Below are 21,878 nucleotides of genomic sequence, written 5' to 3' on the forward strand. Positions count from 1 at the left end.
CTCAACATCACTAGTTATCAGGGAGATGCAAATCAAAACCACAATGAGACAATGCCTCATGCCTGTTAGGATGGCCATGCCCAAAAAGACAAGAGATAACAAATGCTGGCAAGTGTGTGGAAAATTCCTTTGTGTACTGTTGGTGGGATTGGGAAGTGGTGGGCCACCATGGGAAACAATATGGTGGTTCCTCAAAAAATTACAAACGTAATTACCCTATGACCCAGCGACTCTACTTCTGGGTACATATCCAAAGGAAACAAAAAATCATGATGTCAAAAGATATCGGAAACACCATGTTCACAGCTCTATTATACACAACAGCTGAAACATGGAAACAACCTAAGTGTCCATAGTGACGGACACTTCTTTGAGTAAAGAAGTTGTGGTATATATCCACATTGGAATGTTACTGAGCTATTAAAAAGGAGGAAATCCTGCTATTTGCGACAACATGGAAAGATTTTGAGGGCATTATGCTATGTGAAATAAACCAGACAGAGAAAGACAAATATGTGATCTCACCTATAAGTAGAATCTAAGAAAAAGCAAGCTCGTAGAAAAAGAGATCAGATTTGTGGTTCCAGGGGTTGGGTAGGGGGATGTGTGTGGGAACTGGATGAAACTGGTCAAAAAGTACCAACCTGGAGTGATAAGAAAAATAAGTACTAAGGATGTCACGTACAAAATGATGGCTATTCACAACGCTATATGGCATGTTTGAAAGTCATTAAGAGCAAATCCAAAGAATTCTCATCACAAGGAATAAACTTTTTCTTTTGGTAACTATATGAAATGCCTGGTGTTCACTAAACGTCTCAGGGTGATCATCTCACAATACATGTAGGTCAAATCACGCTGTATACTTATATACAGTGCTATACGTCAAATATATCTCAATAAAACTAGAAAAGAATAAAAATAAGATCCTTCCCTGTATTTCAGTGACTTCATCCCATAATCGTCACGGCTTTGCATTGGGTCAACTTAGCTATGCGGAAACTATGTTTCCTGGAATTCCCTTCTCCGTATGATTCTGTGTAACGTTGGTCACAAGAGAAATGTGCTTGGGACGTGAGGTGGAAACGAAGGAGCGGCCACTTTTCACGCTCTACAGGTTGGAGCAGGGTGCTAGGCACCGTGGCGGCTTGTACATGCAGTGCTGGTCTGCTTGCTTGCCTGGTGGGCATGTGGCTGCCCCTGGGGCCTGTGGACTCCGGCTCCCACTGGACCTCCATCGTCAGCTGCTCCTGGCCCTGGTCAGGTGTCAGGTGCATTTCAGGTCCATTCCAGCACGCCTTTGACCTTGACTTCCCCTCAGCTTTTTCTCCCAACTGTTGATCAGATCTGGGGAAATCTCAGGTCCAACACCAGGGGCACAGCCTTCTCTGCCAGTTCCCATGATTATGTACAGTCCTTATGGTAGGTCACTCATAAGTCTGAGTGAGCCCTGGTTGATACAGCTGTCCTATGAGGTGCTTATTTTTATTACCCTCCTTGACAGATCTAGAAACTGAGGCAGAGAGAATGTAACTTGCCCAGGGTCATAGAGTTAAGTTTCTGGAAGACATGGGATACAAATGCAAACTGTGGCTCAGAGGCCAAACCTGGGATAATCATTTTTCTAATATGCAAAATGGTAAAAAAAAAAAAAATGATTCTCAGCTTTTGGAGATTAAAGGTGATATATATCCACAAGAGAGGCAGATATATGCTTATTAAGTGGAAGCCATTGGTTTCAGCAGAGACACATCTTAAAGCATGAGCCACCAAACCCAGTGACAGAAGGGGACTGATATGTGGGGGCAGGGGGTGTTGGGTAGGAGTGAGGATTGAGTCCCGAAGGATGTACCAGCAGAAGGTGACTTGGGTTTTGAGGGACCCTATGAGAACAGGAACAAGGACAAGCGGCAGGGAAAGAAGGTGCCTCATGGGTCCACCTGAATGGTTGCTCCCATCCTGCCACTATAAGGTTTTATGTACGCCATCTATAATTTATTTCCTCTTCCCAAGTCTTTGACAAATAACAAGCATTAAAACACTTCCAGAGCAAACAGGACAGCATCTCTCACCTAAACACAGCAATGGTTACAGCGACTAAAGTCATCAGTCATCCTCGACTTTATCCCTGGCCACACAAAAAACATTTCTGCATCTTCTAAAAGTCATAGCTGAAGACCATCCACTGTTATCTTGACTGATTGTTATAAAAGGAACCTGCTGAAATTCAGCACCCAGAAACGTTTGTGTTTTCAGATCTGGATTTTTTTTTAAATCAAACAATGAAAATTGTACTTCTCCTTCTGCTTTGGCTTTCAGGAAGCTCAACGATGAATCCCCAATTCCTTTTTCTCTGCCCTTCTCTATATGTTTTCTGATCTCTCAAGACAACTATTCTGCGATATACACACTTACTTAAAACACTTGCAGAAGTAAGGCAGTACATAATTTATACATACCAAATACAGACATTAAGAAGTATTAACGAAATAAAAAGTAAAACCAAGCAGGATTATGTAATATTATCAGTAAGTAGAAGTAAAATGAGGGATACTGCTTGCTTGCCTCCTTCCCAAAGTGATTGGAGATATTTGTGGGCCCAAGTGGAATATTACACTAGTTTTAACCACATCCCCCCTACTTACAAGTCACTGAGTCTAAAGCCCGTTTAGAAAAGGCTCACTTGGCTGAGCAAGAGCCTTACTGTGAGACCCAGTAGAGATGTGTCTCTGTCACTTGTTAATCACAGTGGCTCTTCAGCCAGGGGATGCCTGACGGCCTTTTATTTAACAGGGAAGGACCCGGTGAAGAGGCATCTTCAGGGATACGGTGAGATCCAGGGGCCAGGGAGGTGGGCAAAGAGGCCGGGAACCATTCAGATCCCTTTTGGACAGAGCAGGACAGTCGAATCCAGGCATCTTCCTCCTGCACTTGCAGAGTGCTCACGGAGAAGGCACTCTACCCGATCTGGAGTCACACTTGGTCTCCTGGGAGCAGAGCTGGCACTGGGGCACGCAGGCCACCAGCTTTCAGCAGCAGGTGGAGACAGAGCCCTGTGGGCCAGGCCTGGGGGTTGTCCAGGCTCTTCCTCCTGCTGCCACTGCCCCTCCCCGTGACTGAAACCCTCCACTCCTTCCTGCCTCCCTTCAGGACCTACTGATTACCCTGCCTGCCCTTGGTCCACACAGCAGAAGGAAAGGTCACAGCCCAAGGCCACTCAGTAGGAAAGGTTAGGGCTCCCACCCGAGGGTCTGCAGACCTTCTGGCTCCCACGGACATCAGCAGGGGCTGAGCCCTCTCTACTTCACCATGGCCCTGGGCGGGGGGGGGGGGGGGGGGCGGTGATTCTAAACTTCTGAGGCCAGTTGGTACTGGCAGTGTGGGGCTATTATTTAAAAGCAGGTATTTACTGGAGCCTGCTGTGAGTGGGCTCTGTGACAGCCACTCTGGTACATATTAACCGGATCCTCCCAGATGTCCCCTTCCAGACCACCTTGGGAAGAAAGTGATTCCTCTTAGGTGACAAAAATCCAAACTAGTGGAACCTAGACTTCTCAGGTGGCAAAACTGTATGTGAATACAAAGAGGGAGATAGAAATTCCCTCAGCATAAAGTTTCAGAGGGTCCAGGGGCTCATTCTCCCGGCATGAAGCCAAGCATCAGGCAGAAAGTTCCTTAAACTCAAAGTAACATCTGAATTTCCATTTCGTTGGGTAGAAGGTTGGAGGTGAGAGAGAGAAAATCAACCAAAAGATCTGAAGCCCTTTAGCAAGATGTCTTTGCTGACATTTTTTTTTGAGGACAGGTGAGAAAGAGAAAGCGAACAAAATAGGTTTTTAAAGAAAATGGATGTATACGGTTTACGTGACCAAAACCCCAAACAAAATAAAACAAAAACCGAAAGCTGAAAGAAAATGCACAAAAACGTTCCATTATGGTGGTAGCAACAGCGTCGTTGAGAAAAACTCTCACTTCCAAAAGTAAATTTGGGGAATTTGGTTTCATTACTTTCTAAGGAAACTTAGAAAGCAATGGACACATCAAAGAATGCCTAATTGGAAGGTGACAAAAAAGTCTATTAACACAGGAGGAAAAGTCACTGGAGACTAAAGTAGGTGTTTGGTGTGGTGTTTCACGGTTTGGCCAAGCTGACAGGGCTGGCAGGTTACCAGACAAACAGGATTCGGTCTGGATCTGTGAGATCTGCAGCCCAAACTCCTAACGGCTGGCTCCCAGAAGGCATCGGCCGCGGTCTTGTTGTCCCTGGCCCCAGAGGGAGGCGCCCCAACTCCGGAGCATACACACCACACCCCACTTGGCCGCACCACACTTGCACACATCCTGCTCCACGGAATGTTCTGGACTGGTTGTGCACTTGGAGCCCAGGGACTCTCCTGGTCTTGAGAGGAGACATTCAAGGTGTTTGCTGACTCAGACGGCTCCCCAGAGTGCCAGACCATCCGTTTCTGTTGCAGTTTACTTACAGACACAGTGAGGTTGGCCTGGAGCGGACTGGCCCAGCTGGCCGGGAGCCGTTTGCCAGGTGCAGAAACAGCAGCACTTTCTTCCAGATCTACCACCAAACCTGACTCCTTTGGGAGCACAGCCCTGGACAGACCAAACTAAATAAACTAAGTGAGACAGGCAGGCCAAAAGGAAAGGTGCTCTAAGACTAAGAGCAGAAAACATGCTTAAAATTCCTCATTCTCTTCCCTCTGCCTCAGAGAGCTGATTCTGAGTCTTGCCAAGGCTTCAAATCACAGTTTGCTTCTCTCCCCCCCCCCCGCCCCCCCAACCAGGAGAAAATTTACTCTTCCTTCCAAGCCTGAAAGAGCTATGATGTCACTTACACATTCTGCAGAAATACCAAAGCCAGACGATGCTCTGGGAAATGATTTTCAGGGGGCGACTTTCAACCACCCTGGGTAGTCTGCACAGATAAAATAGCCCAGTATCGGCACTGTAGTTGGTTGAAAACAGTAATTTTCTTCAGAGTCTGGACTGGGAGCCACAAACCTTGTGAGTAGAGCCAAGTGGCATGCCCGATGGCCTCTGGTTCACGTGGTGTGAGTAGATACCTTGCCCCTTGGGTCACTGCACCCCTACCCTGAGAATACTAGAGACCAAGGGGGAGGAACTAATGTTTACTGAGTGGCTGCCGTGCACTGGACATCAGACTTAGCGCTGGGAACAGGATAAAAACAGTTTTAGGTTTTGCACAGCAAAGGAAACCATCCACAAAACAAAAAGGCAACCTACTAAGTGGGAGATCTCTCAAATCATATGTCTGACAAGGGATTAATACCCAAAATATATAAATAACTCATACAACCCAATATCAAAACAATAAACAATCCAATTAAAAAATGGGCAAAGGACCTGAATAGACATTTCTCCTAAAAAGGCGTCCAGATGGCCAACAGACACATGACAAGATGCTCAACATCGCTGATCATCAGGGACATGCAAATCAAAACCACAATGAGCTATCACTTCACACCCATCAGAGGGCTATTTTCAAAAAGACAAGAAATAACAAGTGTTAATGAGGATGTAGAGAAAAGGGAACCCTCATGCGTTGTTGGTAAGAATGTAAATTGGTGCAGCCACTGCGGAAAACAGTATAGAGGTTCCTCAAAAAATTAGAACTACCCTATGACCCAGCAATTCTGCTTCATGGGTGTGCATATGAAGAAAACAAAAACATTAATTCTCAAAAATATATGTATCCCTATGTTTACTGCAGCAGTTTTTACAATAGTTGTGGAAGCAACCTAAGTGTGCATTAGTGGACAAATGGGTAAAGATGTGGTCAACGTAAGTATGCGCGTGTGCACGCATTGTGCATGCACACACACAGAGAAATATTACTCAGTTACAAAAAAGAACGCAACCTTGCCATGGGCAACAACATGGATGGACCTAGAGCATAATATGATGAATAAGTCAGAGGCAAATACTATATGATTTCTCTTCTATGGGACATGTGAAATAAGAAAAACTAAACAAAACAGAGGGGCGCCTGGGTGGCTCAGTTGGTTAAGTGTCCGACTTCAGCTCAGGTCATGATCTCTCATGGTTCGTGGGTCGGAGACCCGCAGGGGGCTCTCGGCTGTCAGCACAGAGCCCGCCCGCTTCAGATCCTCTGCCCCTCCCCTGCTCATCTCTCTCTCTCAAAATTAAACATTAAAAAAAAAATGTTAGGAAAAAAACCAAAACCAACCAAACAAAGCAAAAGCAAAACAGAAATGAACTCATAGACACAGAGAACAATCTGGTGATTGCCAGAAGGGAGGGAAGTAGGGGATGGTCGAAATAGGGGAAGAGGATTAAAAGGTACAAACTTCCAATTACAAAATAAATAAAACATGGGGATGCATGGGGAATGTAGTCAATAAAACTGTAACAACTTTGTATGGTGATAGATGGCAGCCAGATTTCTCGTGGGGATCACTTCATAATGCACATAAACATTGGATCGCTGTTGTATACCTGAAGCGAATATGTCAATCACACTCCAATAAAATAAAATAAAAAATACCCTCAACAAACAAATTGGCTCCAGTGGGTTTCTTGTCACTGAGGGGAGGTAGAGAATATATTTTTTTTAAGAGGAAAAAAGCACAGTAGCAATTTCATTCTGATGAAAACCAAACCAAACCAAACCAAACCAAACCAAACCAAAACAGCGTGAGGAAGTTCTGCCCACTCTCCAGATACTTCCTGCGATTTGACTTTTTTTTCCTTTAAAAAAAGAATGATACACAACTGATACGTAACATTATGTTCATTCCAGTCGTACAACACAATGATTCAATGCGTGTATGTACTGGGAAATGATCACCACAAAACTGTGACTTGTGTTCTTGGTGTTCTGTCCCAAGCCTGCTATTAAGTACAATATACTTTAGAAAGTGGACATGCCCCAGGCAGCAATAATCGAACACAAGCGGCCACTGGGTAGTCCTGCCTTATAATATCCCGCGTATGGTGAACAGAGAGGGTGTTACCAGCCGCAGCACCCGGGAGCTGGTCAGAAACGCAGGATCTCAGGCCTCACCCTGGACCTCCTGGACCACAGTCTCTGCAGGCACGCCCCGACAATCTGTGATTTTCACGCCTGCTGAACTTAGAGAAGCACTGCTAGAGGGAATGCCCAGGCCCCCACCGGGTCCCTCGGACAAGGACCAATGTGTGCTCGTGAGTCAAAGGTGCCGAGGGCCACTGCTAGTCCCCCCAGTTGCTGTTGGTGATAACGCCCCAGGGGGACGGGCAGGGAGAGGCCAGGGGAGGCCGCCCACCCCTCCTCTTTGCCCTCTGCCCAGTGTCCAGTGGCCTGAGTCCCACCGCAGTCAGCTAGGACATTCCTGTCTCAGTCTCCTCCTCCGGGTCCTTGTCTCTCTACATCCCCCTCGCCCCCAACCTCCTAACAGCCACGTGCGGGCTTTCCACCACTCAGTCTGCCTGCACTGGGCAGGTCCGAAACAGCCCAAAGTCTCCCACCTCTCTCCCCTTCTGTCTTTCCTTCTTTTATTCATTCAAACACTGAGCGTCGAGTATAGGGCAGACACTATTCTGGACGCTAGAGATTCACCAGTGGGCAAATCAGAGAAAGTCGCCGCCCTCAAGGTGCTTATGCTCAGTCACTAGAGAGCAGGTTAAATGGTGACAGTGCAGTGGAGACAAAGAAGGCAGGGCAGGGAGCCGGAGCATCTGTGTGCGGGAGAACAGGAAACGGGTGATTTTCATTGGGTGGCTGGGGAGGCGTTGCTCATGAGGGCACGCTGAGCGGAGACCCGAGGGGGCTGAGGGAGCAGCCACAGGGCCCTTGTGTGGCTCCAGGCAGAGGGGACAGAGCGGAACAGTGTGTTCCACGGGACAGACAGCAAGGCAGGTGGCCGGGTGGAGTGTGGCAGGCGAGGCAAGAACAGTGGACCTTGGAGAAGCAGGCTTGTGTTCCACGTGGGGCGGGATGGGCAGCCCCCAGGGGCTCTGAGCAGAGGACTCCCACGGTGTCACTTATGTCTGAGAGGGCCCTCTAGCTGTGCAGTGGAGAGTCAGCTGCAGAAATCAGGACACTACTCAGGGGCTCCCGGGGAAACACCAGCGGCTGAGCCGGTCTGAGGTGGCAGTGGTGAGAGGTAGGCAGAGTCTGTGCGTATTCTGGAAGTGGAATAAACAGGGACCTCCTGAAAGGGAAAGCCCCAGAATGACCCTGGCGTTTCTGTCCTGAGCATCTGAAGAGTGGTTTGCGTTTCCAGTAGCTGGTTTCTCACCAGCTGCCTCCCTGCCCTCAGGACGGCAGCTCGGAACCCTGACCACTGCCCTGGGCCCAGCAGCCCTGCCTGGGTCTCTGTGTCTGCTGCTGCCCTGGGGCTCCCCTGAAACCCCCGGACCCACGGCCACCCTCAGTCAGCTCAGCTCAGGCATCAGTTCCTCTAAGAAGACTCTCGTGACCATCTGACCCCTGTGTAACAATAGCCCCTGTTCACTGATTCATGGGTGCTGATTGAGAGGTAGCTCAAAGGCATTCTTTCCAAATGTCCAACCTTGCATGGTTAAGAATTATAATTCTGTATTTGCAGATTGGAAAACAGAGTTTTAGCAACGTAATGCCACGTGCCTGGAGTTACTCAACTCGCAAGTAAAAGAGTTAGGGTCCGATCCCAATACATCTGACTACAAAGCCTGTGTCGTATACTGCCCTGTGTATTTCAAATCACAGCATCCGGAACATTTTACTGGATATTTTGGTTTGCATGACTGCTGCCTCCACTGGGCTGTGAGCTACTGAAGGGAGGGGGGGTGGGGTGCAGTGGTGGTGACGGGGATACTGTTGGCACAGAGGGGTTATCTAATAAACGTTTGCCAAAGTTTGCTTTCAACGGGGGATCACAACCCAGACGTAAGAAGCTATAGGGCGGTCATGGACCCATTTGAGATTCCAGTAATGGCTCTAGGCCCTCTTGCCCAACATCACATTCGTTCATATACTTATTCATTTGACAGTCTAGTAATAGAGATAGATAATATAGAGGTAAACAAATATACAAAATAATTTTAGATGGTAGTAAGTATGTGAAAAAAAAAAAAGATAATGTAATAGTGCTGGGGTCAGGCAAACAGAGCTACTTTAAGTGAGGCAGCAGGGAAGGCATCTCTGAAACCCAAATGATGAGAAGATCTTGGAGGAGATGATTCCAGGTGGAGAGAACACTGGGTGCAAAGGCCCTGAGGCAGGAGTGAGCTTGCCACATCGGAGGAACAGAAAGCAGGCCAATATGGAAGGCGTGAGGGAGCAAGAGGAGAGAGAAGTGGGAGATAAAGCTGGAGACGTAGGTAGTGACCAGCTGATGTAAAGCCTTAGGCCTCGGTGAAGGTCTGGAAGGGCCACGAGACGCCTCTGCAGAGTCTTAATCTTGAAAGAGACAGATCTGATGCACCTTTTCTAATGATGCACATAAACACATGCATACAACCTGTGCATGGCGTCCAAGGATGGCAAGTCAAGAATTTCTGCTGTAGAGTCTAGTTCTAGAGTACATGGGGCACATCATAATAAGACAAGCCTCACTTCAATGTTTGCTCTATTCTTTCCAACCTCCTAGAGCCGAAAATGACATGCTGTGGCCTGACAAAGAGCAAGGCTTTCTCTTCTTTGGCAAAAAATAAGTCTTACCCTGTGCGTTGTTGGTGGAAATAGAAAATAGTACAGTTGCTACAGAAAACAGCATGGTGGTTCTTCCCTATAAAAAAATGAACACAAATTACCATACGATCCAGCAACTGCACTTCTGGGTATACGCCTGGAAGAAGCAAAAGTAGGAACTCGAAGAGATATTTGTACACTCACGTTCACAGCAGCATCATTCGCAAAAGCCCAAAGGTAGAAGTGACCCCAGTACCCATCAGATGAGTGGATAAACAAAAAGGCGGCATGTTCACGAGGGAATATCGGTCAGACTTAGAAAAGAAAGAAATCCTGACATGTGCTACCACGTGGATGACCCTTGAGGACGCTATGCTGAGTGAAACGAGCCGGTCATGGAAAGGCAAATACTGTATGATTCCCCTTATGTGAGGTCCCTAAAGTAGCCGAATTCACAGGGACAGAAAGTAGAGTGGTGGTTGCCGGGGGCTGGGGGAGGCGGCACGGGGGTCGTTGTGTGATGGGTAAAGTTTCAGTTTTGCAAGATGAAGAGAGACCTAGAGAAGGACGTGGATGCACTTCACACTACTGAACTGCACATTTTAAAACGGTGAGGATGGGGGCGCCTGGGTGGCTCAGTCGGTTAAGCCTCCAACTTTGGCTCGGGTTCACGACCTCACAGTCTGTGAGTTCGAGCCCCGCACTGGGCTCCGTGCCGACAGCGTGGAGCCTGCTTGGGATTCTCTCTCCCCCTCTCTCTCTGCCCCTCCCCCAATTGCCCTCTCTCTCTCTCTCAAAATAAATTTAAAAAATAAAGACAGAAAAAATGTTTAGGATCGTAAATTTTATTATGTGTCTTTTACCACAATTCAGCACTTTTAAGAAGTCTCTGGAGCCCTCTCAGTCCCTCAACTGCATCCTCAGCAGCCTCTGTCCCCATGACCTCACAGCACCAGTGTCCCCCGTGTCCCGAGACTGGTGGTCCACTCAACCCCCTCACTATGTAAGAGGACAAGTAAAGTAGCTGGCACGGATGAGGCCTTAAAAGCTCTCCAGTGAAGAGAGTCTCAGAGGTTGAGCCTGGCATCTCAACAATTGTGTGTCTGATTTCTTGCCCATTTTTAAAAGTTTATTTTCTTTTGAGAGAAAGAGAGAGAGCGTGCACACTCATGAGCAGAGAAGGGGCAGAAAGAGAGGGAGAGAGAATCCCCAGCAGGCTCCATCCACACTGTTGGCACGGCGCCTGATGTGGGGCTCGAACTCAGAAACCGTGAGATCCTGACCGGAGCCGAAATCAAGAGGTGGACGCCCAACCGACCGAGCCACCCGGGTGCCCCTGATTTCTTGCCCTTCAAATCTTACCTGACCCATTTTGTCCAAACGGATTTCCTCTTTTGCCTTTTGCGGACACAAAGAACAGCTGGTGACCATCCCCTATGGAATAAGACTCCCAAAGCCTTCGACAGCATTGTTCAATTACCTTGCTTCTTTGAAGATGCTGTCAACATTCCCCAGCCTGAAGCTGCAGTCACTTGCTCTTGAGGAACCGAGCCTTGCGCCCTCAACTGTGCTTTGCGTGTGAGTTTGGGTGCATCCCAAATCATTCCTTAAGGACAGCTCTGGCCCTGCCCATGGCAGGGCCTCCAAAGGAGGCAGGTGGCCCTCCATTCAGGCCTCAGAGAAACAAACTTGAGGAGACTGCTTGAAGATGTATCCCTCCTTTTAGAATTAAGCCAAGTGTCCAGAGGCTGCTGGCAGAGACTGCCTTGTTTTGCCCACCCTCTATGCGGTGGCTTTTCCACACTGTGCTTGGCAAGGTACCCTGGCCCACTCTGAGGACACCGTATAAGAAAGAGGTCTGTAAGGTCTCGGTGCAGTTATACTAGGGGTACAGGTGAGGGCGGGCTGTTGATCCTACCGTGGACATGAGAAGGTGTGGGTGGCACTGCTCCCATGACTCAAAACGAGGCAAACCTGCACATCTTAGGCATGGCTTATTTTTCTCCACGGACTCTAAATCCTGTCACTGATGAGTGTCCCCTGTGTTTCTGCTGCTAGAGAACTCTAAATCAAATATGAGGACTACTTCTGGAAGGATGCTGTCCAACAGAACTTTCTGTGATGATGGCAATTTTATGTATCTGTGCTAGTCAATAGTGTAGCCACTAGCCACGTGTGGTTACCGAGTCCTTGAAGTGTGTTGAGATTGAGAAATTGGAGTTTGCATTTTAATTAATTCTGATTTTAAATTTAAATGGCCACATGTGGCTAGTGGCTACCAATCAGCTCTAGATACTATATGGGAAATGCATGCATCCTGATATCACCTTTGGCTTATGTGATTTTCCTAGCAATATATTCTGTCTACTTCAAATCCCTTTGCTGTCTAATCATTTATAATAATCTTGTGTGGTATATATCATTGTCAGCTACCTTAAATCTTTTTAAAATTTGAGATCTTCTTATAAGTACAAAAAAAAAAAAAAAGATAACATACCCACATTCCCAATTTCTTGGACTAGATACTTCTCCCCCACTTGCTGCAAAATGGAGTAATTAATATGTTCATTTGCGGGAAGGGCCTTGCAGGAGGGGGGCAGAAGCCTTCTCTACCGTTTCTTCATCTGGATGCTGCTTACACAAATGTTCAATTTGTGAAAACTCACTGAGCTGTGCACTTAGGATATATGCACTTTTACTATATCATTTATTCTTCAATAAAAAGTAAAGGGAAACCTATAAAGAGAACCTGCTGTGTCCAACATACAATGTTAGTTTAGCTCTAGGGGATGCGGAAAGATTCAGACAACTCGGATCGTGACTCCAGAAAACTGCAGTTTAGCGTCACTGAGCACGAATGGAAATTTCTAGGATGCATTTTCCAGAGGGATCTCGGGCAACTTGTGCTAGCAACTCCCCACCCTCCTCTTCCCTGCCTTCCCCCGCCGAATCAAGCAGTGCCAAGAAAGGAGAGAGGAGTTTCAGGAGGAGGAGGTCTTTCTTTCCATCTTATCGTATTTTAGTAAAAGACATTTCCAGGAGTGCCTGGCTGACTCTGTGGGTAGAGAAGGTGGCTCTTGGTATCAGGGTCATGAGTTCAAGCCCCATGTTGGGCGTGGCGCCTACTTAATTAAAAAACAAACAAATAAAAACCAAAAGATTTCCAAATTCTTATGAAAGGCTAGGTAACTCCCAGAAAAAACCTTCCGTCTCTTCCAGGGGAATTAAATCAAAGGAAGAGTTCTCTGGAATACGGAAAGTTAATAGGGCAGGATGAGGAAATAAAATGCAATCTGTATTTTAAGAAAGCAACTAAAAACTACCCAAGCTTTGCTTCAGTGTATGGTAACTCCACCCAACTGAACAAAAGCATTTATATTAGAAATTATAACTGAAAATATAACTTGGGAGACATACACTGCTAAGGATGATGTGGCTAAAAGGTACTCTTCCAGGCAGGTCCCTCTCTCCATGACTTAACTATCTTAATGTTGCTAAAGACTGACACATAATTTTTTTTTTTTTTAACGTTTATTTATTTTTGAGACAGAGAGAGACAGAACATGAACGGGGGAGGGGCAGAGAGAGAGGGAGACACAGAATCGGAAACAGGCTCCAGGCTCTGAGCCATCAGCCCAGAGCCCGACGCGGGGCTCGAACTCACGGACCGCGAGATCGTGACCTGGCTGAAGTCGGACGCTTAACCGACTGCGCCACCCAGGCGCCCAAATTTTTATTTTAAAAGTAACTTAAAGAGATGGGCGGGTGCATATTTCATGCTAGAGCAGAAGGTTGCTTTCTGCACTGATTCTGTCACAGTAACCTGTACAAATGGCCATAATCAAGAATTATGGGGGGGCGAATATTAGTCATTTCTGTCCACATTAATTTACCTCCTCGACATATTACTATATGGAACAAAGGCCTGCATTCCTGAGACCCAAGATACAAATCTTTTTTCTTACCTTTTTCACACTTTGATGCTCTAACTTCAAAAGCCTGCACCTGTGCAGATTTTATAACCATTTAAACGTGTGAATCTTTGAAATATTCTTTCAATGGTTCCTCTGAGCACAGTCCAGGCCAAGTTTTTATACTTTGTTCTTTCACTTCCGTTATTACAGGCATCAAGAGAAAAAGTATTCTAATTACTGCAAAAAAGGAAGAAGTCCCTTCAAAACAATCATATTCATTTTGGTCTTTTAGCATAAACAAAACCCTTCCATTTACTTTTACTTATTCAACTGCATTATATTTTGCATACAAGCATCGGCAGTCTTCAAACACAAGTTTTTTTCTCACATTTCAAAAGAGACAATGGAGCAAATGCTAGCTAGCATTCAGTTCACTGAATAATAAAGCAATATTTAGTTTCTTATCTGTATAGTTCAAAGAAAAAACTGAAAAGTATCTGTGTCCCATAAACAGTAAATATCTCAAGGTGATCTTTCTGACTTGAGCAGTGTGGCCCGCCTAAAGTTTTAACCAGCTATCTGACATGTGCCAAATTCTCACTTCATTTTGGGATGTGTGGATTACAGTTCTGATGCTTACCGTCAAAATCAAGAACAACTATGAAGCTGTACCTGTGATTCGAGTAACTACAACCAGCATCTTCAGGAGGTGATTTCAAGATAATGGCCCCTAATTCGCTATCAACTTTCTCCTTCTAGGTAGCCAAATGTGAAAACTGAGATGCCCAGGCCAGGGGTTTTTCAGAAAAACAAAGTCCTGGGGCACCTGGGTGGCTCAGTCAGTTAAGTGTCCAACTTAGGCTCAGGTCATGACTCACAGTTGGAGTTGGAACCCTGCATCCGGCTCTGCAGACAGTTCAGGGCCTGGAGCCTGCTTCCCATTCTGTGTCTCCCTCTGTCCCTGCCCCTCCCCCACTCGCACGCGCGCTCTCTCTCTCTCTCTCTCAAAAATAAATAAAAATTAAAAAAAAAAAAAAGAGAGAGAAACAAAGTCCTATGTGCTTGGAACTGATTTACATGTTAATTCCAGAAAGCCTGGGTTTGGAAAGCACTTATCAGGTAGGGCCAAGTGCAGGACATTCTTAAATCTACCTGCTGAATTTTGAATTCTAGAGTATATGATTAATGATCCTGAAAGGGTGTCAGACAGCCACTGGAAGGATGGGAGGAGAAAGGGATCCAGTAACTGAGTGAAGGATTAACCACAGAACGGGACTGTCTACTGCGTCCGTTTCCTTAACATGTATTCACTCGCCTCCTCCCAGACTTAATGAAACCAAAAACTCCAAAGGCATCACTTACTCCTTACAGTATTTATGAGAAAGTAATTTTTCAAGCGATCACTGGATTCTAACAACCTACTTACTGCCTAGTGGTAGAAGGGATAGAAGGTGGGGAGGCACTAAAGGGAAGAAGAAAACGAGCACATCCTCTCTACGGAATGTCAATATAGCTTACAATTTTCAAAGAGCTGGGTTTTCCTGGAAGTCCTTTGTGGAAGGGAAGAATGCACTGGTAAAAACTCCCTACGTGTGAGGGAGTCGATTCAGGAACCTTCCATAACAAGCAAGGTCCCTGGGATATAAGCTCATGTGAAAACCCCAGGAGTCACTGGCATTTAGCGGATGCTCAAACAGTGGGCGAAGAGGGGCGCAGAGGACCGAGAAGTTGCTTGCTGAGGCACAGAGCCAAGGCGGTGAAGTGAAAACAACCCATGCAAAGAGCCCTTGATGCCTCCTCTTGTGTTCGGGCACAGTATGGACGCCTCGATTTCGTCTAAGAGCCAGACAGGGGGCCACTGATCCCTCCTTTTTGTTTCTTAGCTCATTGCTCTTTACCAGGTACTAACCAGAGTTTCTGGCAGAGCCAACCCCCTGGTTTCTCTGTTCCCCCAAACAGACAGGGAGGTAGACACAAAGACCTTCCCCCCCCCCGCCCCCCACAAACACCCCCCTCCGCCCCAGGTACCTGCAGGAGGATCTTGTTCCCGTCGAGGTCCTCCGTCTGCCAGCGCCCCTCACTGATGGGGCTGCAGGGGTTGGGCAAGAGAGGCACGAGCTCGCCGATGTCCTTGACCCGGAACTCCAGCACCGAGGAGTCGGTGGGGACGGGGGTCTGGTCACAGGGCAGTCTCTTCAGGGAGAACTGGATGTCCACATCCAGATTGGAGAAAATGGGGAAGATGCAGAAGTCCGTCTTCTTCTGGCTGGGGCTGCGCCGGAGGATCAGCTCGTAGAACTTGAGGATGTCGGCGTAGTTGTCGTGGCGACAGTAGATGGTGAAGCGCACGATTTCCTTGCCGTAGTGCACGGGCCGGATGGCCCACAGCGGCGTGCCGGGGGCCAGCGTGAAGAAGTCCTGGCTGCAGGGCAGGTAGGGCAGGAGCCTGCGCGGCACGCGCTCCGTGTGGTGGTGGCGCCAGGGCGGCCGCTGCAGCGTGCGGTGCAGCTGCAGGATGGGCTCCTCGCCGTACTCCTCCTGAAGGAACAGCACCACGGCCAGCGCCGGCTGCGCCACCTTCGAAGGCTTCCTCCGCCGCCGGGGCGCCCGCCTCTCCGAGACCCGGAAGAGCTGCAGGTCCGGGTGGATCCAGGCCAAGACCTTGTCGATGGCCTCCTGCAGGGGCTGGGATTCCCCTGGGTCTGCGATTATGTGGATGCTAACCAGGAAAGGGTCCTGCGCCTCCTCCACGGAGAGCTCACCTGGGGGGCGCAGAGAGAGAAACGAAAAGGCCGTGTCATTAAAGGCGTCCCGTGATGACATGCAAGGCTTTCACGGGAGGAGAGGCTAAATCGTCACTGCGCCGACTCCGTGATCGTTCGGAGCCGAGAAGCAGAGACCTGACTACTGCTGGGAAGTTCCCATGCCGGCCGGTGCTAGGAGGTCCCCGGTGCCGGACTTCATCGGGTCCAGTGTTACTTCGTGTTAGGTGGCAGAAAGTCCAATCTCCCATTAGAAGAGACGCGGCCGCATTAAGCGCACGTAGGCCATTTAGTATTTCCGGAAGGAGCTGCAGGGCCTCGCCCCACGAAAGGTCCCTGTAACACTGCACTCCTCTGATTGGCTTGTTTTGCTGGTTTACATTGTTCATTCATTTAACAAACATTTATGGAATCCTTTCTTTACACTTCCTGCTAGGTGCTGAGCCAGGTACTCACTCTCACAGATAAAGCCCTGGCAGGGGAGGCTCACTGCGTCCTTCGAGTAGGCTGATCAGGTGGGGTGGCCTGGTCCTGACCACCTTGCTGCTGGAGCAACCATGGGGGTGGGGGAGGGGACTGTCCACGGGGAGCACAGTGTTCTCACAGTGTTCTTGCTGAGGCTGCTTACTGGGGCTGTCGTTAGGGATGGGGGGGGCGCATGATGGGGCCACTGCTGCCTGCTTAATGCTATCTTATGGGCTTCTCCTTCGGCAACGTCCACTCAGGGGCCCACACATCCTGAACGGGTTGTGTACCTTCCCGATGTCTCTGGCAGAAAGAAGATCTGAGAGCATTGAATTCAAGTGTGAGGTTGGCCATTTAACTTGGCAACGCTACCCCACAGGGTGAAAAGTTTGCTGGCCACACTGGTGTATTTCTAATTCGGAAATATTGAGCACATTTTCTCAGCCTGATATAAGACTTGTTCTTGGGGCGCCTGGGTGGCTCAGTTGGTTGGGCATCTGACTTTGGCTCAGGTCATGATCTTACGGTTTGTGAGCCCCATGTTGGGCTCTGTGCTGACAGCTGAGAGCCTGGAGCCTGCTTCGGATTCTGTGTTGCCCTCTCTCTCTCTGCCCCTCCCTGCTCACACTCTCTTTCTCTTATAAATAAACATTAAAAAAATTAAAAAAAAGAGACTTGTTCTTTTAAAAGGTAACTCTATTTGCATTTTTACAGGCTTTATGACTCATCCAAGGGAAATCAAGAAATCTTTAAGTCCACTGCGACTTGGGGGGAGCGGCTAGATTCATCTAGAATGTAGATCTGTCATCACACACATGCCTCACAATGTCCACTAGGGTATTAGACCGAAGTCAATCATGCAGTCAATAATGTTTGAGAAGCGTGATGTGCTTTTAGGAACAATAAACTCGATCAATTCACAGGATGAAAAGTCAATTTTTTTTTTCTAGGTTCGCAAGACATGCCAAATGGGCTTGCAGGTATATTTCATTATATTCACCTGTAATAACATGGTTTTAACTCTGTTGGATCAAAACCTGTCTGAATTTCCATCCCAACTCTGGCTGTTAGATTATTTCACTTGGGAACAGTTAATTCAGTCTGTTGTGGCCTTTCTTATTTACTCATTTATTTACGCAGTTGTTGAGCAATCAGTATGTAGCAGACCCTTGAGAGACGAGGAAGCTGGTGTCATCGAGTACTATGGGAGTCTGTCGACGTAGACCCCGGTGTGAATACTGCTGCTCCCCTAGAATTGTGCAGGATATAACCCGACAACCACAACAGCAGCCCTCTAAAGAACCATTCAGTCACAAATGAGAACGTCGTAAATACAGTCATAAAAAATTAAAATTCAATCTGATATATGCCTATAGGAAACACAACAGAGTAGCATTTTAGGCAGGGGTTAGAGTCTAAGGTTACCCTGAGCTAAAAATTACCTATAGACAATATTACTATTGAAAAGTCCCTTAAATTTCCAATATGGCACTGAAGGTCCTGCTTGTAACAAGACAGCATAGTCAGACAGGTGTTCCTCTGGCTGAACCCCAGATGAAATAACAGGCTTGCTGCATGGCTTATGTTATAAAAGAATAGTCTTGTATCAGTAAGCACCAGATCCCTACTCAGCAGGCTGTGCCTTTCCCCCTGCGAGAGGCTTCTGGAACATAAGGATGGCCAAGGTAAGAGCAAAGTCAAGTCTCAGCACTTCCATGATCATGGACTAGACTGGTGGGTGAAATTATATAACTCCAGCCCCTTATGGCTGAGCATGTATTCTTGAACTTGTACCAGTTAAATATGAGCGTGATGTCCTTCCAATTTACTGCTGTGTGACAAAGGACGGAGCAACTTTTCTTCCAGACTGCTTCTGGGAAGGTTTTCTGGAGTTTTCTGAACTGGGCCTTGGAGGGTAAACAACATCTCACTCATAATAACCTCTAATGTGGGGGAGATCACTGCAGGAAGAGGGAAGACTGTTTATGAAGGCACAGAATGGTGCAAAAAAACAAGCACATTTGGAAGGGGGTGGTGAGTAATTCTGAAACGTGGTAACAGACGCAGCGGGGAAAAATGGACTGGAGCCAAGTTGTACAGGGCTTCAGCTCAATTTGGTAGTGATAAGGGGCAGTGGAAAGTTTTAATAAAGGGATGCTGGAATCCAGTCAGGGGGAAGCCAAGTGAGAAGTCATAAAATGAGTAAACAGCCTAGACAACAGATAACAAGACTTGGCCTTGGAGGAGATGGCGTTACTGGCCCTCGTTCTTTTCCTGCCCTGTATCCTTGCTCTCTGCCATGGGACTTTATAGTTCCTCCCACTAATGGGTGAAGTGCTTTCCCTTCCCTTTGACTTCGGGTTCGACCATATGTCTAACTCTGCTCAACAGAAAGACACAATGGTGACGTGTGTTGGGGCCTGCCTTCTTGTGCTTCTGACATTTCCCTGAGAAGAATGTGCTCAGGCTAGCACATTAGTGCCAGAAAGCAGGATAGGAGACGCATGGATCACAGCCGCCCCAGCTGAGTCCGGCCTGTATCAGCCAATCTCATACACCCACAGAAGAAACATGGTAAGAGCCACCTAGCTGGGCCTGGTCTGGAGCACCTAAGACATGTGAGAAATAAGAATTGACTGTTGTTTCAAGCCAGTGTTTGGGGGGGTGGTTGTTACACAGCAATATTTCCAGGTTCAGTGGATATACAGAAAAGGCACAGATTCACAGGCTCTTGAGGAGGCACAGGGGACTAGCTTTGGAGCCCACAGGCCTGGGATGGGAGGCAGGGAAAGCAGGAGAGGAGTGTACCATGATGTTTCTGGCTTGAGTAACGGGTCAGTTATCGATGCTTAACTAAGACACACAAAACAGAGGAAGAAGGGCAGATTTGTGGGTAAAGATAAGGAGTTCCACCTTGGCCATGTTGGTGAGACGGACAGCCGGAACGGCTGTCAGGAGGGATGTCCTGTTAGCAATGGGACCTATGCGCTGTTGAGGTCATGGGCTGAACTGAAGGATGGATCAAGTTACCTTTCGACTGTATTCTTGCTTTCATGCAGTTATCGGATACATGTGTGCCCCCATATAGATCTGAATCAGTGGAAATCATCATGGTGGCTTAAGAAACAAATCAGAATTCATGGGCTCTTGCGGTTTTTCTCTTTGTTTGCTCTTCTGCTCACCTGGCTGCTTTCGGTTTCGCTGAACAACCACTATCAGCAGAAGCGCAGCACAAGGCAAACCAATGAAATTTCCCACTGGTCAGCAACTCCAGCAAAGGTAGGAGAAGGTACCACAGCCAAGTAAAAGGCGTATTTCACTTTTCCGTGGTCACTTGATCTCCCAACAGTGGGGACACGCGACTTTGCTGAACATTTATGAATGTTCAGTATGAACAGAAAGAGGTAGAAAGGCTTGGAAAGACTTAGGGGATGAAGAAATGTACTTGAGAAAACTACAGATGATTTCTGCGAGAGGAGAAAAGGATATATGGAGTAGAAAAAATATTTGAGAAAAGGAGCTGTCAGAACGGTGAGGCAGTCCCGCTGAGATACTGAGCCCACTCTCAGGGGGTGTGCCTAGCCACGTATGTGGAGAGACGTTAGCTAAGACACATATGATGTTCTCTGTGGGCTGGCACTTTCTCAGTGTTCTACGTATATAAACTCATTTAATCGTTAAAACAACCCTGGGGGGGGGGACACTATCATTGTCTCCATTCTAGAGAGCAGAAAATCGAGGCACAGAGAGGCGAAGTAATCTGCCAAGGTCGCACAGCATCTGAGGCGCGTCTGCACAGTCACCAACGGTTCTGCAGGGAAGTGTGCTTACCCTCCAGTGCTGTATTCGTTTCATAGCAGGAGGAGAGCGGCCCCGCTCCATCATTTCTGGTCACACTCCTAGTCACCGCTCTCCACTGCTTTCCTGCCTCCTTGTGGCCAGCTGGCTTCTCAGACACTGGCCACCAGCTCTATATCCTGGACACTCATTTACGTCTCTTTCTTCTGGGTGTGTGAAGAAGAAGAATCCAGAAACCACCTCCCCGATGGCACACACCCAGGTCTTTACATCTGAGTGCTGCCCTCTCATGCTTGCAGGCGAGCGTGAGGCCTGGGTGTGGAGAGGTCGCGGGGAAGGTGGCTTCTGAGTCCCCGAGACAGAGTTGTCAGGGCGCCTGGCGTCAGGACACCTCCATCCGCCACACAAAGGTTTCTCAGAGAGAGCAGTAACAAAGGCCATGCTGAAGCCCCCGCGGATGAGTGCATGTTGACAGCTTTGCGGAAAGGCAAGATGCCCAGCCTTCGAGCAGGGTGGGGGCACGGCGAGAGGCATCTGACCGAGCACCAGCTCGCCTGGGCAGCCTGGGATGCAGCCAGGAGCAAGCAGGGAAGGAAGATGAAGACCCGACCCCCGAGCTCCCTTTGCACTGCGTGCATCAGGGCGATGTAAGTCGATAAAATCCTACCCTGAGAAGAATGAGGAGAGTGAGCGGTGGCATTAATAGGCTCCAGCCATCACCAGCACGTGCCCACTGCGCGAGGCCCTAAAATAAACGGGCCCCAGGAGCCACAGTGTGCAGCTCCAAACCGTCACTGGGTGCTGGGTGCTGGGGTTATCCACACCCCAAAGAAAACGTGCCTCCTGGAGCTGGATAGGAAACCAAGTATTTGAGGGGAAGGAGAGGAAATGTGAATAATTAATTGTCATGGAAAGCCTCTCTGCCTCCCTGGAGAAGCAGGGATGTTGCGACTGTGGGAGATGCTCTGCCTTTATCGTATCTATTACACGTCTTCTCGGAGGGCCTCAGACCGGACCTGTTCACTTAGGGTGAGACACAGACCAGACATGAACTGGGCAACAGACAGACTTCCCCAGGGCCGGTTAGAGGATCGGAGCTGTTCACAAATTTACAGGTATTACCAAAGCTGTCGGATTCCTTCCCATGTGATCATACACAGTTAGATTTTTTTTTTTTTTTTTTTTTTTGATAATGTAAAACAAAAAGCAGCTCTAAGGAAAGCACTGTCAGAGTCAGGCCTTCTATGAGGCAGAAGGTGTACTATGAATCTGTGTATTTGTTACATTTCC

General features: G+C 47.8%; 1 protein-coding gene across 3 annotated transcripts in view; it reads right to left on the reverse strand.

Annotated features, from left to right (window-relative positions):
* Positions 1-21,878, reverse strand: part of FAM124A (family with sequence similarity 124 member A) — a 106,911-nt gene that overhangs the window by 61,660 nt on the left and 23,373 nt on the right. For 2 of the 3 annotated variants that reach the window (XM_045475212.1, XM_045475204.1), the window contains one exon: positions 15,592-16,325. In XM_045475212.1, coding sequence (XP_045331168.1) covers positions 15,592-16,325 — 734 coding nt within the window. Of the gene's footprint in view, positions 1-7,670; positions 9,747-15,591; positions 16,326-21,878 lie in introns of those variants that run through there. The other variant, XM_045475222.1, reaches the window with a different exon arrangement.

The sequence above is a fragment of the Leopardus geoffroyi genome, chromosome A1 (assembly GCF_018350155.1).
Source record: "Leopardus geoffroyi isolate Oge1 chromosome A1, O.geoffroyi_Oge1_pat1.0, whole genome shotgun sequence".
Classification (NCBI taxonomy): domain Eukaryota; kingdom Metazoa; phylum Chordata; class Mammalia; order Carnivora; family Felidae; genus Leopardus; species Leopardus geoffroyi.